The sequence below is a fragment of the Castanea sativa genome, chromosome 5, assembly GCF_040712315.1.
Source record: "Castanea sativa cultivar Marrone di Chiusa Pesio chromosome 5, ASM4071231v1".
In the NCBI taxonomy this organism is placed as follows: Eukaryota; Viridiplantae; Streptophyta; class Magnoliopsida; order Fagales; family Fagaceae; genus Castanea; species Castanea sativa.
Genome location: NC_134017.1, coordinates 54,766,686 through 54,786,840, shown reverse-complemented (window position 1 = coordinate 54,786,840; position 20,155 = coordinate 54,766,686). Strand labels below are relative to the sequence as shown.

The window sequence follows — 20,155 nt, the reverse complement described above, 5'->3', positions numbered from 1 at the left end:
AAGCTTGATCATAATAATCATACAAATCATCAGAAAGACACTTAAGTAAATAATTTCTACAGTAAAGATGATCCTTATCCCATTTCTTAACATCTTTTTCATGTTGAGAAAGATCTTCTTTAGTCAGTTGTTCAGATTTCTTTTTCTTTGGTTTTTTCTCAGTTAACACATAAGCCACATTCAAGAGAGTAAGATAAAATAAAGTCTTTTGTCTCCACCTCTTAAAGTTAACACCACGGAAGCGGAATGGCTTATTAAGATCACCCGCTCTAGAAGAATTAGACAAAACATTACCATTTTCCAAGGATGATTTTGTGTTCTCCATATCGATTTTTCTCAAATTGTTGGAAATAAAGGAGAGATAATATCTGAATTTTCCTTGGAAATTACACAATTTGATTTTACCAAAAAGAGGTGGCGGAGATGAAGCGTGGACCAAGTCACTGTCTTAAGACAAATCGTGCCGTCTACGGTATATCTGATGTAGTTAGACAAATAGTTTCTGCACGTTGTCCCCAGGATACAACAACCCAGCCACCTTTGCTAATTATCCTTGCGAGCCTACACTGCTCGTAGGATATAAGCTCTCTATAGTACTTTCTTTTCCCAGAAAAATTTTGTAAAAGATAAAATGCTTTTTGTAAGTAATAAGAAGCAAAAGATGGCAAGTGTTTAAGAAAAAAAAATGTTTCTGAAAAGTTTGCAGCTTTGTAATTCAAAATAAAAGTGTCTGTATATCTCAATCCTTATTTTTTTCCAAATATATATATATATAGCCGGACCTATAACTTGTCCTTAGCCAAAGTTTGTACGTTGAGAACAAAAAGAAACTATCATAATGTCATGCAATTAATGGCCCATTATTACCGTGCCTTTTCAAAAGTTTTCTTCCTAAATATATGTTATAGAAAATGCTAGCTGTTGTTTCCGTTTACTCTCAAAAAAAAAAAAAAATTTCTAGCCGTTTGATCACTTTCCATTAAACCAAATAGTAAACATTTGTGTATATATGGTAACTTATTATAACATAAAATAATTTAGCAATATCTGTACATTTAAGTGCTGAAGATTCTTGCATATATAACGTTATTATGTCATATTTAAATAAGAACTTTTGAATACAAAACGTTTAGAATGGAAAGTACACTAAAAGCTGACAATATATGGTATTAAAATTCACATTAATTTTCAGAGATTTCCTAATTAAAACCATTGACAATAATTATTCAAATTTTGAATTATATTTGAATTTTCAAAATTTAGCAATTAACGTATCTGACATTTAGGGATAATTGATTTCCTCAATTCACATAAATGAGTATTAAAATAAATATGATATTTTTTATAAAAATATCCAACATCAACAAATTCGTTCAAAATCTAATCTCTTAGTCCCTTATTATAAGTTAGGTGAAAACCACATTTTCGTCTTTACATTTTTCACATTCTCACTTTGGTACCTATCTTTTATTTTCACCGCATTTAGTCCCTATTTAGAAAAACGCCATCTATTTTAGTTCTTTCCGTCAATGCCCTAACAGCAAAGTCCTAGATGACAGATGAAACTATTAAAATAATAATAAAAATATTATTTTGGCATTAAAAAATGTCACATCAGCATATAAATTTTAAAAATCAATTTCTTAATTTTAACTAAATTAAAAATTCATTGATCTATTATAAGAAATTCATTCTGAAACACCAGGTTGATTAGGCAAGTAGACCCCATTCTTCATTTTAATCAAACGTAATATATTATTTGGTAATCAGCTAAAAAGTTCAATTAAGATCTAGGTCACCGCCATCTTATATGTAAATAGTTTCAAATGAATGTATGGTGGAAATTGTCAACTTTTTTAAATTTATATCATGTGTCATTTTCACCATTTGTTGTATCCTAGTTGTTGAAGTACTACATGCGTAATTTCCAGGATGTTTCTCTGGTGATATTGTTCACTCATTTTTCCAACCCATTTATTTTTTCAAACCCGATGGGCAATAATTTTCTCAAGAAAGCAATCCCATGTGGAACTAGTCTTCCTTGTAACTACAAGTGAAAATACAATATTCATATACACCGAAAGCAAGCACCATATACATTTAGCCAATTTCTAAAACCTGAAGTTTCTTTCCATATATGAAAATATGAATTCATCATTTATCCATGCTTTTTATTTTTTAAAATATAATAACTCTGGCATTTTCTTATGTTGAGAATTTGATTGGCTTTGCATTACTATTCATAATTTTACAAGAAAAAGAAAAAGAAAAACAAAAAAAAAGATTGTTCTCCATACAATGCCAAGAACTATAGTTTTGTACGTATGCCTCTCTCTCTCTCTCTCTCTCTCTCTCCATTGAGTTCAGATTGTGGGGTTTCATTGGGTGTCGGCCATTGCAAGGATTGTCTTTAGGCGTCCTAGGACATGGGGCACAGTGGTGGTCAATTGGTGGTGTCAGGTTTCACTGGCAGTTGGGGGTGAGGTGGCAAAGAAAGAATAAAATTATATTTATATATATAGTATGATGTATTACCAACCAAAGAAAAGTCGGTATGGAAGGCATATTTAAAAAGCGAATAGCTACGATAAAAATGGTTTTTCTACTTTAAAATTTGGTGAGAATTTGCACAATTAGCAACTAGATGTGAATGGATGGGTGTTTGGCGTTCATTTGAATTCTTCTACTCCTGGCCATGGCCTTGCCTTAGTTAACAACCCCAACATCAGAAGACTATTGAGATAGAGAGAAAAGTTGCGGTCACGATCCTTAGATCCCGTTATACTTTGTCTGATATATCTCACCCCCCTGTAATGCTTTGATCTTTGATTGTAAGTCTCTCCCATAAATAGTATTGACTTAATTGACTTAATTATAAGACACCACGTTAATTGGTGGTATTTGTAATGCCACCATAAGTTACAAATTTTTAATATCTAATATCCCCCACAGTAAGGTGGCTTGGCACTTTTATGGAAAAGCTCTACGAGAGTGGATGTTCAGACATACTCTCCACGCCATATTGACGCCATTGTAACTGAAGAACAGGGAATAAGAAGTGGCGGTTCACAGGGTTCTATGGCAATTTGGAAACAAACAAAAGAGAGGAGTCGTGGAAATTGTTGGAATAGTTGAGTAGGTCTTGTGATCTTCCATGGGTATGCATGGGGGACTTCAATGAGATAATGCACTCCGGTGAAAAAGTAGGTGGTGGTGTATGTCTAGATGGGCAAATGAGAAACTTTCGCGAGGCGGTAAATAGGTGTAACCTGAGGGATATGGGATATATCGGTCCAGATTTTACATGGAGTAGGCGGTTGGGATCGTGGGGTTGGGTGCGGGAGAGGCTTGACAGAGCCTTTGTGTCCACAAACTAGACTTCGTGTTTTCCACAGACAAGGCTTTTCCACGTGGCAACATCGGCATCGGACCATTGCATGCTAGTCCTCAAGACAGACAGCACCGGACGGCGCAATGTGCGGCAACCAAAACTCTTCAGGTTTGAATCTATGTGGTTGAGGGATGATAGGTGTGATGAGATAGTAACAATGGCATGGGAGAGAGGGATGTATCAGGGGTCGGAATGGCCATTTTCAAACTCCATAGAGGAGTGCCGCACTTCCTTAGTGTCTTGGAACAAAAACACGTTTGGGCATATGGGGAGGAATATATCCCCTCTACAGAAAAAGCTTCAATGCCTGGAGGAGAGGAAAAGCAACAATGTGGTCATGGAGGAAATCTAAGGAACAAAGATGAAATTGAACAAAATGCTAATGGCAGAGGAGGACATGTGGCACCAAAGGTCGAGAAACAGCTGGTTGAAGTCAGGGGACTGTAATACATCCTTTTTTCACACCAAAGCATCGAATAGAAATCAAAGAAACATGACCTCAAAAATCATGGACCCTAATGGTGCTTGGCAAGATGACGAAGTGAGGATTGGCAATATTTTTTGGGAGTATTTTGAGAAGCTTTTTATGTCATCGCAACTAGTGGTGAGCAATGAGATGCTTGATGCTCTACAGACTAAGGTGACTGATAGAATGAACTCCATGCTCATCCAAGATTTCCAAGCCCACGAAGTAGAGAAAGCTTTAAAATCGATGCATCCAATGAAGGCGCCGGGACCCAACGGTATGCCCCCATTATTTTATCAGCATTTTTGGCCTACTATAAACTCTATTGTTATTCAAACTATTCTAGGCTTCCTTAATCCTGGAATTGCACCTCCTAAATTTCATGAAACGCACATTGTGCTCATACCAAAGACCAAGGACCCAGCTAGTGTTACTGACTACAGACTAATAAGTTTTTGTAACGTAGTCTATAAGTTAGCGTCCAAGGCAGCGGCCAATAGGTTAAAAGTGGTCTTGTAGGACATTGTAGGGGAGAACCAGAGTGCTTTCGTTGCAGAGAGACTTATCACGGACAATGTGTTGGTAGCTCATGAACTAATGAACCATGTCAATAGGAAGAGGAAGGGGAAGACAGGTAAGATAGCGCTGAAACTAGACATGAGTAAAGCATGCGACCGGTTAGAGTGGGAGTGCCTGCAACAAATAATGAGGAAGCTTGGTTTCCATGATAAATGGATTCGGTTGGTCATGAGTTGTGTGTCCTCCGTAACATATGCGGTGCGGGTCAATGGAGTTCCCTATGGAAAGTTTTCACCTACACGTGGACTGCGTCAAGGGGATCCACTGTCACCCTATTTGTTTATTATTGTTGCCGAAGGTCTGTCTGCATTGCTACACAAAGCCATCCGAGAAAATAAGCTGAGGGGTGTTGCAACATCGGCAAGGGGCCCAAGAATATCACACTTATTCTTCGCCGACGATAGCTTCATCTTTGGAAGAGCCACTACAATGGAGTGTAATGAGATACAAAGGATATTACAAGTTTATGAGACATCATCTGGACAACAACTGAATCAGAGTAAGTCATCGCTATTTTTCAGCCCCAACACGGAAATGAGCACGAAGGAATCAATTAAAGCCATGTTTGGCGCACAAGTGATTCGAGCACATGAATCCTACCTAGGCCTCCCGTCATTGGTAGGCAAGTCGAAAAGAAATACTTTTGCTCAGTTAAAACAAAGGGTAGAAAATAAGGTCTCGAGTTGGAAAGAAAAACTTCTATCTAGTGCCGGGAAGGAAGTACTGATCAAGGCTGTGGCTTAAGCGGTACCATCATACACTATAAGTTGTTTTAAGCTCCCAAACAAGCTATGTGATGAACTGATAGGTCTGGTGAGACAATTTTGGTGGGGACAGGTAAGGGATGAAAAGAAGCTAGCTTGGATGAGCTGGGAGAAGATGTGCTTACCTAAGGAGAGAGGTGGACTGGGGTTTAGAGACCTAAGAAGGTTTAATCTTGCCCTTTTAGCAAAGCAAGGGTGGCGGCTACAAACAAACTCATCTTCGCTGTTTTACCCTGTGTATAAAGCCAAATATTTTCCTAATTGTGTCTTTGTGGATGCAGAGTTGGGTGGACAACCATCTTATGCATGGAGGAGTATCCATGTAGCCCAAACACTGGTGCGAAAGGGCCTGAGGTGGCAGGTGGGTAATGGGGAAAATATCAGAATATGGAGGGATAAATGGCTTCCTACACCAAAAACATACAAAGTAGTAACACCAGAGAGAGGCAACACAAGGTTAACAATGGTCTGTAATCTCATAGACAATGAACGCAAGGAGTGGAAGGTCGACGTGGTGTGCTAGAATTTCTTAGCTCAGGATGTTGAGGCGATCTTAAATATTCCGTTAAGTGTTAATGGAGCTCGTGATAAAATAGTGTGTGTAGAGAATAGAAACGGGAGATTCTCAATAAGGAGCGCATACAAGGTGGCCGGGAGGGTGGTTTAGATGTTGAGGTAGTGAGTTGCTCTAGCCCATTCGAGTTGAAGAGAGTGTGGAAAGGTTTATGGGGAATGAATATTCCAAACAAAGTAAAACACTTTGCATGGAAAGCGTGTAGGAACATTTTGGCCACTAAAAAAAATTTACGTAAGAAAAATATCACAAAAGATGATATTTGTGACTACTGCAAGGCCCACGTGGAGACCATAAGCCACCTTTTCTGGCAGTGTGAAGACACCAAAGATATTTGGACTTCAAGTAAATTGTCCTTACCTTTTGAGGTGCTGCCATCATTGGATTTCATGGAGTTAATGTGTCAGGTGCAAAAGTGGAGTGACCTTTTGCCGGGTTTGGTGGAGAGGACTATAATGATTTGCTGGGGAATTTGGAGAGATCGAAATGAGCGATGTCATGGAGGAAAGGGTAGGCCTGGGAAAGCTATGGTACAGAGTGCTTTAATGCTCCTAGATGAGTATCAGTGTGTAAATGAAAGTCCCAAAGCTGCTTTGGAAAGGACACTTGATACAGTGAAGTGGAGCCCACCGTCGCAGGGATGGTACAAGGTCAATGTTGATGGCGCCGTGTTCACCAAACGAAAGCAAACAGGAATCGGTGTTATCATTAGAGATGACGCAAGGGCGGTGGTCACAGCATTGAGCAAGAAGATGGCAGTCCCACTAGGAGCGTAGGAGACGGAAGCGAAAGCGATGGAGATGGGAGTCTGTTTCGCTGCAGAAGTGGGAATACGGGATGCTATCTTTGAGGGAGATTCACTCTCAATGTACAACGCTGTGCACGGTGCAGGCTCAGCGTTGACGGCGATTTAGAATATCGTCACCGGCATAGTCCGTCAAGCTCAAGGCTTTAGAACGTTCTCCTTCTCGCAAGTTAAACGACAAGGAAATATTCCAGCCCATGAACTGGCCCAATATGCAGGAAAAATTGAAAACTATATTACTTGGTTAGAGGAATGTCCTAGCCAACTTGAACTTGTGTGTGCCCAAGATGTACGTGGTTTCTAATTCTTCTGGAATAAAATTTTTCGTTTTCCTATCAAAAGAAAAAAAAAAAAAATATATATATATATATATATATATCCACTACAAAATATTTAGTCATGACTTTTTGGTTTTTAAAATGTATTTTGTAATAACTATAACGATACTACATAGCAATGCATGTTACCTATCTTCTTTTATAAATATATATATATATATATATATATATATATATATATATATATATATATATATAGACACACCCACTAGCCTTGTCACACGCGCTTTGCGTGTGCGATGAGGCTCTTTTTTTTTTTTAGTCTAATGTCATAATTTTCCCTTCATCTCAATTTTTAGAAATTTTTTTAAAATTTTAAAATTTTTGGATAAGTTTATTTTGAAGACATAAATTAGTAGGAAAATGTCATATTTTATAAGTATTTTAAGTAGAGTTGAATATATATTTTTATCAGGTTGCATCCAAGTTTTGTCCCCGTTAAACATAAAGTCTAGGGTTATATCTAAACCACATAAAAGTTCCATCCAAAGAGGGAAATTATGTTTATGTTTATATATATATATATATAGTTAGTTAGTTAGTTAGTTAGTTAGTATTAGGGAAATTTAAATTTTGAATGTCTATACTAAAAACACCAAGAAGTGTTAAAATGTTATAGCGATGCACTATATTGTATACCTTTTTTTTAATTATGTGAAATTAACTTTTCCTCGTGAGAAATTGATATACTTTTACCTTTTTGCCATAGAAAAAAAAAATCAAAGAGTCTAATCTAGTGACACATATTTTGACAATTTGTCTGGGTGTCAGTTATTGATCAGATTACTTTAATAGTCTATTTAAATTGAGAGGAGGAAGGAGAGTAAAGTAAAGTAGAGTAGGTTTATTTCAAAATTAGTCTATTTTCAACCACTCTACTCTACTCTACTTCCCTCCACTCTTCCTCTTTTTCCCCTCTATCCAAACAAGCCCTAAGGGATGGACCCATGCTTAAGTTATATAGTCCAATTAATAGATGACACCCAAATAAGTAGTAACAAAGTGTATGGTCTTAGAACTAAAAGAACTCAAGAAAAATGGTAAAAGTTGGCAAGCTCCGCAAGCCCCAATATTTTGCTCAGTATAAACGATTTTCAGAAGGGGTGTGTGTGTGCGCGCTTCCTTGGTGGGAATTCTTCTTTTGACCAAACAGCTGTGGGCCTGTGGTCCTTCCCAACAAGAGCTTTTCTTTTTTCTTTTTCTTTTTTAATTAAAAAAAAACTTACAAGAAAATAAAAAGGAAACAAAATTAAAAAGACCTTTTTATTAAAATAAAAAAAAATTAAAAAAGACCTCATATCTCCTAATAAGCCAAATAGAATTGACAGTTCTTGCAACAAAACTCCTCACGAATAAGCCCATCAACTGGAATTCATTGTTTGGATATTTTTCTTACCTGTAGAATGAAAAATATTTATATAAAAACTAATCCCACCAAGTTCAAATCAGAACTATGAATTCCTTCTTCTTCTTCTTCTTCTTTTTCCCTCTCATACTTTTTATGTAAATATTTTTCATTCTAAAGGTAAGAAAAATATCCAAACATGATTTAGAGAAAGAGAACATCAATCATCACGCCCCTAAGCCCTAAGGTCATTGGCAAGCACTTATACGAGAACAATGAACATCAAGAACATAACCATTTTGCTTCTTTGAGAAGAAGATAAAGGCTGTGGTGTGTGGTACGGGTTATTTTGATTATTATTATTATTATTTAGCGAGTTTCTAATTTATGCATTGGAGAAACTTAGGACAAGATTTTCTAGAAACAATGAATTTAAAATCTCATTATCCAAACAAAGAATTTTGTAAATATTGAGTCTTTACATTTCTTCATTTGTCAATTTCTATGTAAACAGCAAATCATTCATTCGAACGCATAATTAGCCTATTATCAATAATTATTCATTCTCTCCAACTTTAAGGAGAGAATGAAAAACGTTGTTCTCCCCAGAAATTAATAAAACATTTAGAATTATTATATTATCATTGATTATTCATTCTTTCCAACTTTGAGGAGCAGTGACGTGGAGTGACCACATTTTAGGTAAAGGTTTCAGAATAAAAAACGTTGCCTGGAATTAAAAAAGAAAAAGGAACTATAAAAATAAAAAATAATAATGCTAAAGATATAAACTGTGGGGGGCAAAAAGATCCTGATGAGAATGTGGGCCTTTTGGGCCGTGTTAAGGAAGGCCGACCTGCTCCTGGGTTTAGAATTTGTTAGTACTATGGGTCGGCCCATACGCCGAGGATCCGAGGATCCAGCCGAGGGTGAACTTACCCTCGGATGGACACCGAAGAACTTGGGATTTCGTAGTAAAGATTAGGGGATGACACGGTTAAGGCCAATGGTTAAAAGGGGTAAACCCTAGAATGCCCCAGAAGCACCAGTGTTGAAGAAATGTCAAAGATAAAGGCTGCCACCTCCACATTAAAGACCCTGCACCTACCACCCTGGCCGCATTTATGGGGAAGTGACACCTGAACAGTGGAAGAGAAACTTCTGGTTACTATTCAAAGGCACTGAGAAAAGAAATATCTAGGCTAAGGGGGAGGTGAGGCAACACGTGTATAAAGTATTCAAAAGAGTAGTATTTAAAGAGCAATCTAAGACAGAAAAGGGGATCCCCTCTTTGTAACCTAAAGGAAAGAGAAAAAGAGAGAGAGAAATAATATAAGAACAGTTCTCGGCTTACGTCCGAGCAGATTGACTTATAGTATTCTTTGTTGTTTTTGAGTGTTTATAATCTTTGGCTTGCCATTTAATCCTCAAACACTTCTAACCTGGGTTTCAAGCTCACACTCTACAAATTACATTGTTTAAGGCTCATTGGGCCTGAGCCCGAAACTGTTCTTGGGGCCAGGTGCAACTGTGCACTTACATAAACCATTTTACAAAAAATTTTCAAATGCTAATGTGGTGAGTAATTGTTAATAAATGAAAAAGTGATATAAATGTTGGGTTTAAATGAAAACTAATAAGATGTTGGTCACATTAATATTTTGTAAAAATGTTGTAAAATAGTTTATGGTTGTATCATTACTTATAAAAAATATATAGTTAATAGGAAACATGCTCCCAAACTCTACTTAATTTTTTCATTATCTTCTTCTCGAAAAAAAAAAATGATGCCTTCACTCTTATCATTGTATTATGTCCATAAATGTTTGCATGATACTTGTTAAAGTTGTGTGATTGAGGGAGTGTTTGGTACCGTTGTTTAAATAACATTTTTCGGTGTTTAAACAATATTATATGTATTTCTACACACTTTTTCACTTACATGTATTTCTACAAAACAAAGAAAACGTTACTAAAAATTTCTTACTAAACGGACCCTGAATCATTAGCTGAAACATGAAAGTGGGGATAAACACAAATATTTGTATTGGTTAAAAGTTTTTACCAACTGCATATTTATTAAGGGTGACAAAATTCGACACAATCTACAAATCCAACAAAACACTACATTAAATTAGTAGGTTATGGGTTAAGACTTAACGAGTTTGTATTATATTGGTAAGATGTAATTTAAAATAACATTTTACCAATATATCTTTCAAACTCTAGGCCTATAAACTGATTAGTTGTTGTGTGTTTTTTTTGACATATTGCGATTGATTTTTTGTGATAGTAAGATATATTTTTGTATTGAATGAATATTATTTGTGATATAGTTAATCATTAGTTCTGAATTCTATATTACAAAAATTATTTGTTTAGTTTTTCATAGTTTAGATCAATTTGGTTAATATTAAAATTTGTATTTTTTTTTTCGCTTTGATGAAATTTGATAAACGAGTTGACATAATTGACTCGTTTAATAAAAAGGTCATGTTAGAGTTGAGGAATCTTGATTTATTTAATAAACATGTCAAGCTAGTGTTGACCCATATGGTCAAATACTAGTTTAATAAACATTTAAACTCGTTTAATAAACATTTATTATCAAATACAATAGTAAACATATTTTCAAACATAATACAATGATAAGAGTGAAGGCATAAATACAACAAAAACATTTTGGTAGAAGTTTCAGGGTAAAATACAAAACAAACCCCTAAAGTTTGGAGGTCTTTAAATATAACATCCTGATGGAGTAATTGTAACTTTTGTGTTTTGCACTTTTATTATTTTCATTGTTGCTATTTGAGGATTAATAGAGATTGTACTAGGTTAGATTTGATGTTGGGAATATTTTTTGGTTACCCAGAAAATGTTAAAGAAAAATATTTGAATTTATTTATTTTTTCTTTAAGTTTATTTTGTTTTGCATTTTAAAGAATTTAATTTAAATTATTTAAAATTTTAAGGTTATTTATCTGAGATGGAATAGTTGGAATATTTAAATCCATGTGTCACATTTCAATTGGATCAATTAGTATATTTCACAAGTTTATGTGGCACTTGACAGATATGTTAACAATAGAAGGGCTATTGTTGTAAACATAATGTAACTTTAGGGTGTAAAATTTAAATTCTGAAATTTCAAGGTGTAAAATCCAAATGGTGTGTTTTGCATTTTACCCAAATTTCTAACATTGGAAACCATAAGTAATTACAATTAAAAGTATTAGAAAATTGTATTAATCCCCCTTCCCTATATATGTGTGTGTGTGTGTTTTCAAAAAAAAAAAACATTAGCAATCAAATCATAACAGTAAAGAGTGAAAATATTACAACAAATTATCTTTAATCTCTAATAAATCTCCGACATCATAAAATTTCATTCTAGATAAAAGAATTATTATCAAAGACAATTATTAACATATTTACAAACATAAGTGTGAGTGCACAATTGCACCTGGACCTAAAGACAATAACGGGCTCAGGCCCAATGAGCCTTAAACAATGAAATTTGTAGAGTGTGGGCTTGAAATCTAGATTAGAAGTACTGAGAACTTAATAACAGGCTAAGATGTGCAAACACTTGTAAATAACAAATGATAATTGCAAATAGACCTCCTCGGACGTGAGCCGAGGATTACTTCTGTATTATTTCTCTTTCTTTCTCAAAAGTTACAATTCTTCCTCCCTCTTTTTTTTTTTAGTTACAGACACCCCCCCTTAAATACTTCATTTTCTAATACTTTATCCACGTGTTTGCTCAAACCCCCTCCCCTCCGAGATATTTATTCCCTTAGTGCCTTTGAATAGTGACCAAAAGTTTTAGCCTTACTGTTCAGAGGTCACTTCCCCATTAATGCGGCCAGGGAGGTAGGTGCAGAGTCTTTAATGTGGAGGTGGCAGCCTTTGCTCTTGGTGTTTCTCAAACACCGGTGTATCTAGAAGGTTCAGGGTTTCCCCCTTTTAACCAACAGTCTTTCCAAAATTCTGCCTTGGCCTTCGTACTGAATTTACGAGTTTTCTTGGGTCGGTCCGAGGAGAAACTCACCCTCGGATGTGTCCTCGGACCCTCGGCGTATGGGCCGATCCGTAGTACTAACAAGTTCTTAGCCCAAGAACAGATTGGCCCTCTTTGCTAGAGCCCAAGGGCCCAAATGCCCACTTGGGTCCTTTTACGCCCCACAATAAGTACAACAATTAGATTGAAAATATAACCGCAATAAATCTCCGACGAAAATGCTGAAATTGACACTGTTGTAAGGAACAACCAAGCCTCTTAGACTCCTCAATAACGTCCCCCTTCCCTCCCTCCCCCCCCCCCTTCTCTAATTTTTTTTTTAATTTCAAATTTAGTATATATAAGTACTATATTTTAGCAATTTAGTTCAATAAAATTACATTTGGCTACCCCTTAACAATATCATTGATTCTAATAAAGGTCATATAAAAATTAATAGATCTAAAATTTTTATAAAAAAAAAAAAGCATAAATAAGCCCCAAAAAATTAGCCTAATAACAAAAATTACTAATAGTAAAGCTTAAAAAAATTAAGTCTAATCAATCAATTTTACTCAAAACAAATAATTTGGTCATTTGAAAATTTTTAAACAGAACAATTTTCCTCTTACCCAGCAATAGATGCATGCATCAAAAATACATCATCAAGTTCCCTTTTCATTAGTGATTATATTGTAATACATAATAATTTTATGTCTTTGTCTTTATTGACGATTTGTTAACTCTGATTAAATAGATGCATATTTTCATAATAATTTATTTTTTATTTATTCTTCTGCCCCTTCACTTCAAGTCTTGACTTTGTCCGTACTTGACATGTCCTTGGCCCATGTAAATTGGCTTGACCAAGATTCGACAAACTATGGCTCTAATTTCAGCTTTTTATCTATTCAACCAATTACAAAATACTAACCCACAATTGTACATAAAATTTACTAAAATTAAGAAGTAAAAAATGCATAAATTTGACACAGAATATGCTAACACATTAAGATCCCAACAGTAACAAATCCTATTCTAAGAACTGTAAACTATTTTCTAACTAAGATTGATCACTACAAGGTAAGATTAGAAACACGGTTTCCCCTGCACCAAACCCCAAACCCATCTCCAGTTTTACCTCCTCTTCCCAGAAGTAGCATCCATTTTAATATTTCGCAAAGGACCACCAAGTTCACATCTCTCCTAGGTGTGTTTGTTTGGAGATGAAATAGGATAGATGAAAAACTTTATGGCCTGTTTGGATGTTTAAAAAAAGAGGGGGAGTAGAGTAGAGGGAAGGGGAGTAATTCAATTACCTTGTTTGGGAGTTTTTTAAGGAAGGAAGGAGAGGGGTTTGGAGGGGTTTGAAGGGGTTTCAACTACCTCCAACCCCCTCATTTTTAATTCCCCCAAATTGGAGAGATTTGGAGGGAGAGTAGAGCACATAAAATTATTGATAAAGTAAATTACCTAATTTACCCTTATTATATTTATAAAATTACAATGTTAAAAACAAGGGAAATGGCTAATTACTCCCTTCCCCCTTATTAATTATAAAAACATCCAAACAAGGTGGAGGGTAATCATTCTCCTCTACTCTCCTCCCCACTACTCCCCTCCCCTCTCCTCCCTCTCTAAACTCCCAAACAGGCCATTAGAGAGAAAATAAGAATGAAAACTTTTTTGAGTGTGTTTGGTTGGGTGGATAGGAAAGAAAATAAATAGTGGGACTCAGGTATTTTCTTCCCAGACCTACCAAAAAAATTTCTCTAAAAAGTGGAGAGAAAACTGGAGGAAAAAATTGGACATCATTTTTGGCCAAAAATGTCCATGTGCAATTGCATGAGTTTTATCCACGTTGTTTTTCTTCATCTACGTTACCCTTTTTTTTTCTGAACCACCCCGGCCTCTTCTTCTTCTTTTTTTTCTTTTTTCTTTTGATTTACTGGGCAAGCATCGCCTGCCTCTTCTTCTGTTCTTTTCTTTTTTTTTCTTTTTTTTCTTTTTTTTTCTTTTCTTTTGATCTACTAGGCAGGCTTGTCCAATATTCTTTTTTTCTTTTTCTTTTTCTTTCTTTTGTGTTTTTTTTTTTTGTTTAGATGTGATTTTTTTTAATGGACATGATTTTTATTTTTTAATAAATTTAGGTGATTGATTTTTTTTTATCACTTTTTTTGTTTTAATTGGGCATCATTTTTTTAATAAGAGTATATGCATAAATTTATAAAAACTCATTTTTTTTATCCTTCAATTTTTTCACTCTAACCAAAAAAAAATTAAAAAAATTAAAATTTTTTCTACCCCTACTTTTTCATCTAAAGCAACATAAATAAGTGCTATCCTGCAACAAGCTTCTAGACTCTAGCCAAAATATTGGACCATAATGTTTCAAGAATGTAAAAAAGCTTGGGAATTGAAATAGTGTGAAAGAAAAGATGGGGAAAAGATAACTTATCCAATCAGCCTTGCCACTCACATATCATGTCTTTCCCCATCATCACGCGTTTGCCATTATTGCGATTACAGTGCTATTCAGCATGTAAAACGTTTCATTCCAATTCATGTTGAAGGCTAAGCAGTCATGTCCAAAGCCTGAAACTATTCATTTGGCATTTTGCAAATCAAAATAAAGTGCTCCAATTATTTTAGCAAAAAAATATAGTAACACATCTATTTTTCCACAACTTTATCGTATCGTACAACTTTGCCACACAACAATAATGTGAGTCAGGCGGTGAACTGTAAGAAATAGAGAAAAAATAATTAGTCTATATGTAAAAATAATGAGAAACTACTTGTAGCAAAATTATGACAAAAAAGGTTGTGATTCTATAATTCATGTTAAGGACAATTTTTATATAATTGGCTAATGTTTTGATAAAATGCATTTTACTTATAATTAAATAGATCTAGGATGCGTTTAGTACTTCTAGAAACAAGTCTTCAAGTCAAGTATTAAAACCATAAAGATTGGACTAAAAAACAAGTAAAAAAAAGTTATTCATTAATGCTCAACAATAATCTCGACAATAAAGGACTTCTATCGAGATTTAAAGTCAAAGCTCAACACAAGCTGTTTCTATCGAGACTTACGAAATCAGAATTTTCAGATCTAATTTTTGACCCATGCTAAAATATTTGTATAGGGTTTCTTTTCTCACAACTCTAGACATATATAAGACTTATTTTAAAGGCCGTTACACAAGAGAGTATAGGCAGAAAGTGCCATAGTTCATTATTCTTTCTACAAGAAGTTAGTGCGTCTTTTGTGCCTTAAGGTTTTGTAACCAAGTACTTATTAATCTTCATTGTTGATGAAGTAAAGAACTTTGCAGCTAACAACATCTTCAAGTTGCTAGAGTTAGTCACGTACTGAGATCCGTGCAAAATAGTAGTGTTCATATATTGAAGAGTTCAGATGTTCTGAAGCTGTAAAAGGTTTATACAGTAAGTTCATTTACGGGGATTGTAAAGTCTAGAAACAAAGGTTTTGTACTAGATCTGAAGTTTCTCTTTACTATAGTAAATTGCTTTTCAGGAAGGTTGCCCCCTAGTTTTTTACTGTGAAATTAGTTTGTTTCATTGTTTTCCTAAGTCATCATATCTTATCTTATTTACTATTCCGCTGTACATGATATTAACATGATATTGATATTTGTTTGTTTTAACAAATTTTATTCATAATAAATCTAATTAACAACTTGGGTTTAAAACTTATTAAATCTATCAACTGGGGTCTAAATTTTCCAACAATTCATAATTTTAATTCACACAATTTTATCTCCTTATATTCTCCTTCTATTCTCCTTCTACTTAATAAAAACTAAGTTAAAAAATCTTATAACTCAACTAGTACCTTCAGTGTTTTCAACAAATTCGTCCAAAATCTCATCTCTCATTCGCTTATTATAACTATAGAGTTATCATCCCAAAAAAAAAATGTAATGACAAAAAGAAAAGAAATGATTATTTTTTAAAATTTCAATAACAAAAAAAAAATCATCGATCTATTATAAGAAATTTATTATGAAATACTAGCTTGATAAGGCAAGTAGACCCCATTCTTCATTTTAATCAAACGTAATATATTATTTGGTAATCAACTTAAAAAGTTCAATTAAGATCTAGATCACCGCCATCTTAGATGTAAATAGTTTCAAATGAAAGTACGGTGGAAATTGTCAACTTTCTAAAATTTATATCATGTGTCATTTTCACCATTTGTTTTATCCTAGACTCCTAGTTGTTGAAGTACTAAATGTGTAATTTCCTGGATGTTTCTCTCTGGTGATATTGTTCACTCATTTTTCAAACCCATTTCTTTATATCCTTTTTTTTTTTTTTTTTGATAGTTCTAACTTCTTTATCTTATTCTTAGGGGCAACTTCAACTTCAGATTGTTTCCACGCATTTTCCCAATGGGACAAGAATTTTCTCAAGACAGCAATCCATATGGAACTAGGCTTCCTTGTAACTACAAGTGATAATACAATATTCATATCCACCAAAAGCAAGCACCATATACATTTAGCCAATTTCTAAAACATGAAATTTCTTTTCATATATGAATTCATCATTTATCCATGCTTTTTTATTTTTTAAAACATAAAAACTCATGCATTTTCTTATATTGAGAATTTGATCGGCTTTGACTATTCATAATTTTACAAAAAAGAAAAAAAGATTGTGCTCAATACATGCCAAGCACTATAGTTTTGTACATATGCTTCTCTCTCTCTCCATTGAGCTCAGATTGTGGGGTTTCGTTGGGTATCAGCCTTTGCTAGGATTGTCTTTAGGCGTCCTAGGCCATGGGACACTGTGGTGGCCAATTGGTGGTGTCAGGTTTCACTGGGAGTTGGGGGTGAGTGTGGCGAAGAAAGAATAAAATTATATTTATATATATTAGTATGATGTATTACCTTCCAAAAAAAAAGTTGGTACGTAACGCATATTTAAAAAGTGAATAGCTAAAATAAAAATGGTTTTTTCTACTTAAAAATTTGGTGAGAATTTGCACAACTAGATGTGAATGGATGGGTGTTTGGAGTTCAATTGAATTCTTCCACTCCTTGCAAGAGAGCACGCAATGACACTGGATGGAAACCCTCTCCCACAGGCTTCTTCAAACTTAACACTAATGGTTCAATTCGTGGCAACCCAAGTAGGGCCAGTGTAGTCATGCTCATTAGGAATTGCCAAGGGTTCCTAGATTGGAAGTTTCTCTAGAAGTGTTGGGTTCACTCATTCCATGGCTGCAGAACTCTAGGGCCTCTGCGATGGCCTTGCCTTAGTTAATAACCCCAAAATTAGAAGACTCCACATTGAGATAGAGGGAAAAGTTGTGGTCATAATCCTTACATTCCATAATACCTTGTTTGATATATCTCACCCCTGTAATGCTTTGATCTTTGATTGCAAGTCTCTCCTATAAATAGTATTGACTTAATTATAAGAAACCACTTTAAATCATTCGCAGTATTTGTAATGTCCACCATAAGTTACAAATTTCTAATTTTTTAATTTTTGCATAATTTTGTTTTGAAGGTATGGATTAATAGAGAGTGCCTTATTTTATAGGTATTTTAAGTAGAATTAATTATATATTTTTATCGGGTTGTCTCCGAGTTCTATTCCGATTAAACGTAAGGTCTAAGAGCATTTTTATTTCTAAACCACATAAAGTTAGTTAGTATTATGAAAATTTAAATTTTAAATGTCTCTATAAAAAACACCAACGAGTATTAATATGCTATAGCAATACACGTTGTTATATAATTTTTAAAAAAATTGTGTTATTAACTTTTACTCGGGAGAAATCAATATAATTTTACCTTTTTACCATGGAAAAAAATCAAAGAGGCTAGTCTAGTGACATATTTCGACAATTTGTTTGGGTGTCAATTGTTAATTGGATTATTTTAAGGGGTGGACCCATCTGTAAGTTATATGGTCCAATTAACAAATAACACCCAGATAAGTAGTAACAAGGTGGATGGTACTAGAACTCAAAGAACTCAAGAAAAATTGTAAAAGTTGACAAGCTCTGCAAGCCCGAATATTTTGCTCAATATAAACGATTTTCAGAAGGTGTGTATTTTTTTTCTTTTTTGAAGCTTCCTTGGTGGGAATTCTTCTTTTGACTAAACAGCTGTGGGCCTGTGGTCCTTCCCAAGAAGACCTTTTCTTTTTTCTTTTTCTTTTTCTTTTTTTAATTAAAAAAAAGCTTACAAAAAAATGAAAAGGAAACCAATTAAAAAAACCTTTTTTTAATTTAGAAGAAATTAAAAAGACCTCATATCTCCTAATAAGCCAAATAGAATTGACAGTTCTTGTAATAAAACTCCTCACGAGTAAGCCCCATCAATTGAACTGATCCCCCGTCATCTAATTAGTCATGAGAGGGAAAAAAAAGAAGATATTTTTTTGTGTAAATATTTTTCATTCTACAGATAAGGAAAATATCCAAACATGATTTAGAGAAAGAGAACATCAACCATCGCGCCCCTAAGCCCTAATTAAGGTCATTCGCAAGCACTTAGACTTAGACAAGAACAATTCAACTTCAAGAACATAACCATTTTGCTTCTTTGAGAAGAAGATAAATGTTGTGGTGTGTGGTAGGGGTTATTATTATCATTTAGTGAGTTTCTAATTTATGCATTGGAGAAACTTAGGACAAGATTTTCTAGAAACAATGAATTTAAAATCTCATTATCCAAACAAAGAATTTTGTAAATATTGAGTCTTTAAATTTTTTTTTCATTTGTCAATTTCTATGTAAATAGCAAATCATTCATTCAAACGCATAATTAGCGTATATATAATTCAAATCCAAGTCTTTTATTTAACCCATCTGAAAAAAAAAGTCTTTTATTTAACAAGAAAATATTTTATTAATTAAACTAATTAGAACTCATGACACTAACAACATATTAAGGATATTCCAAAAAAAAAAAAAAATCAGTTGGGCGATTGACTAAAGGACTTCCTACTCAGGGAGATTTGCTGATCTCCCCAGAAATTAATAAAGATTTAGAAATTATTATATTACCATTAATTATTCATTCTCTCCAACTTTGAGAGATTTTCTGATCTCCCCAGAAATTAATAAAATATTTTGAAATTATTATATCGTCATTAATTATTCATTCTCTCCAACTTTAAGGAGAGAATGAAAAACGTTGACCCAGAAATTAATAAAAGATTTAGAATTATTATATTATCATTCATTGATTATTCGTTCTCTACAACTTTGAGGAGCAGTGACGTGGAGTTAACACATTTTAGGTAAAGGTTGCGGAATTAAAAACGTTGTCTGGAATTAAAAAAAAAAGGAAATATAAAAAATAAATAATGCTAGAGATATAAATTATTTTATGAAAAATTTAATAAACTGCTAATGTGGTAAATAATCATTAATAAATAAAAAAGTGATATAAATGATAAGCTAGATGAAAACTAATAAACGGTTGGTCGCATCAACATTTTATAAAAATGTTATAAAATAATTTGTTATTTTAGCATTACACATAAAAAAATATATAGTTAATATCATAGACTATGATTGCTCTAAAAAAACACTTAACAATTTTAATAGGAAACATGCTCACAAACTCTACCTAATTTTTTCATTATCTTCTTCTCACGAAAAAAAAAATGTCATTATCTCTCCCCCCCCCCCCCCTCCCCCCTTCATAAAAAAAAAGAACAAATAAAACTATATAAGAAATTAAGAATAATCTCTCCATATATATATATATATATATATATATATATATATGAAAAGAAATAAGAATACGCACCCTTTAGGGGCTTTTTCTCAACAACAACAAAAAAAAAAGATAAAGAAATAAGAAATAAGAAAAAAATGTAATGTTAATCAAG

General features: G+C 33.8%; 1 protein-coding gene across 1 annotated transcript; it reads left to right on the top strand.

The window, feature by feature from the left end:
- The first annotated feature begins 3,899 nt into the window (after positions 1 to 3,899).
- Positions 3,900 to 6,550, top strand: LOC142635427 (uncharacterized). The gene is made up of 4 exons (XM_075809581.1): positions 3,900 to 4,134; positions 4,387 to 5,156; positions 5,274 to 5,561; positions 6,182 to 6,550. Exons 1-4 carry the CDS (start codon positions 3,900 to 3,902, stop codon positions 6,548 to 6,550), a joined length of 1,662 nt encoding a protein of 553 aa, XP_075665696.1.
- The last annotated feature ends 13,605 nt before the right edge of the window (positions 6,551 to 20,155 follow it).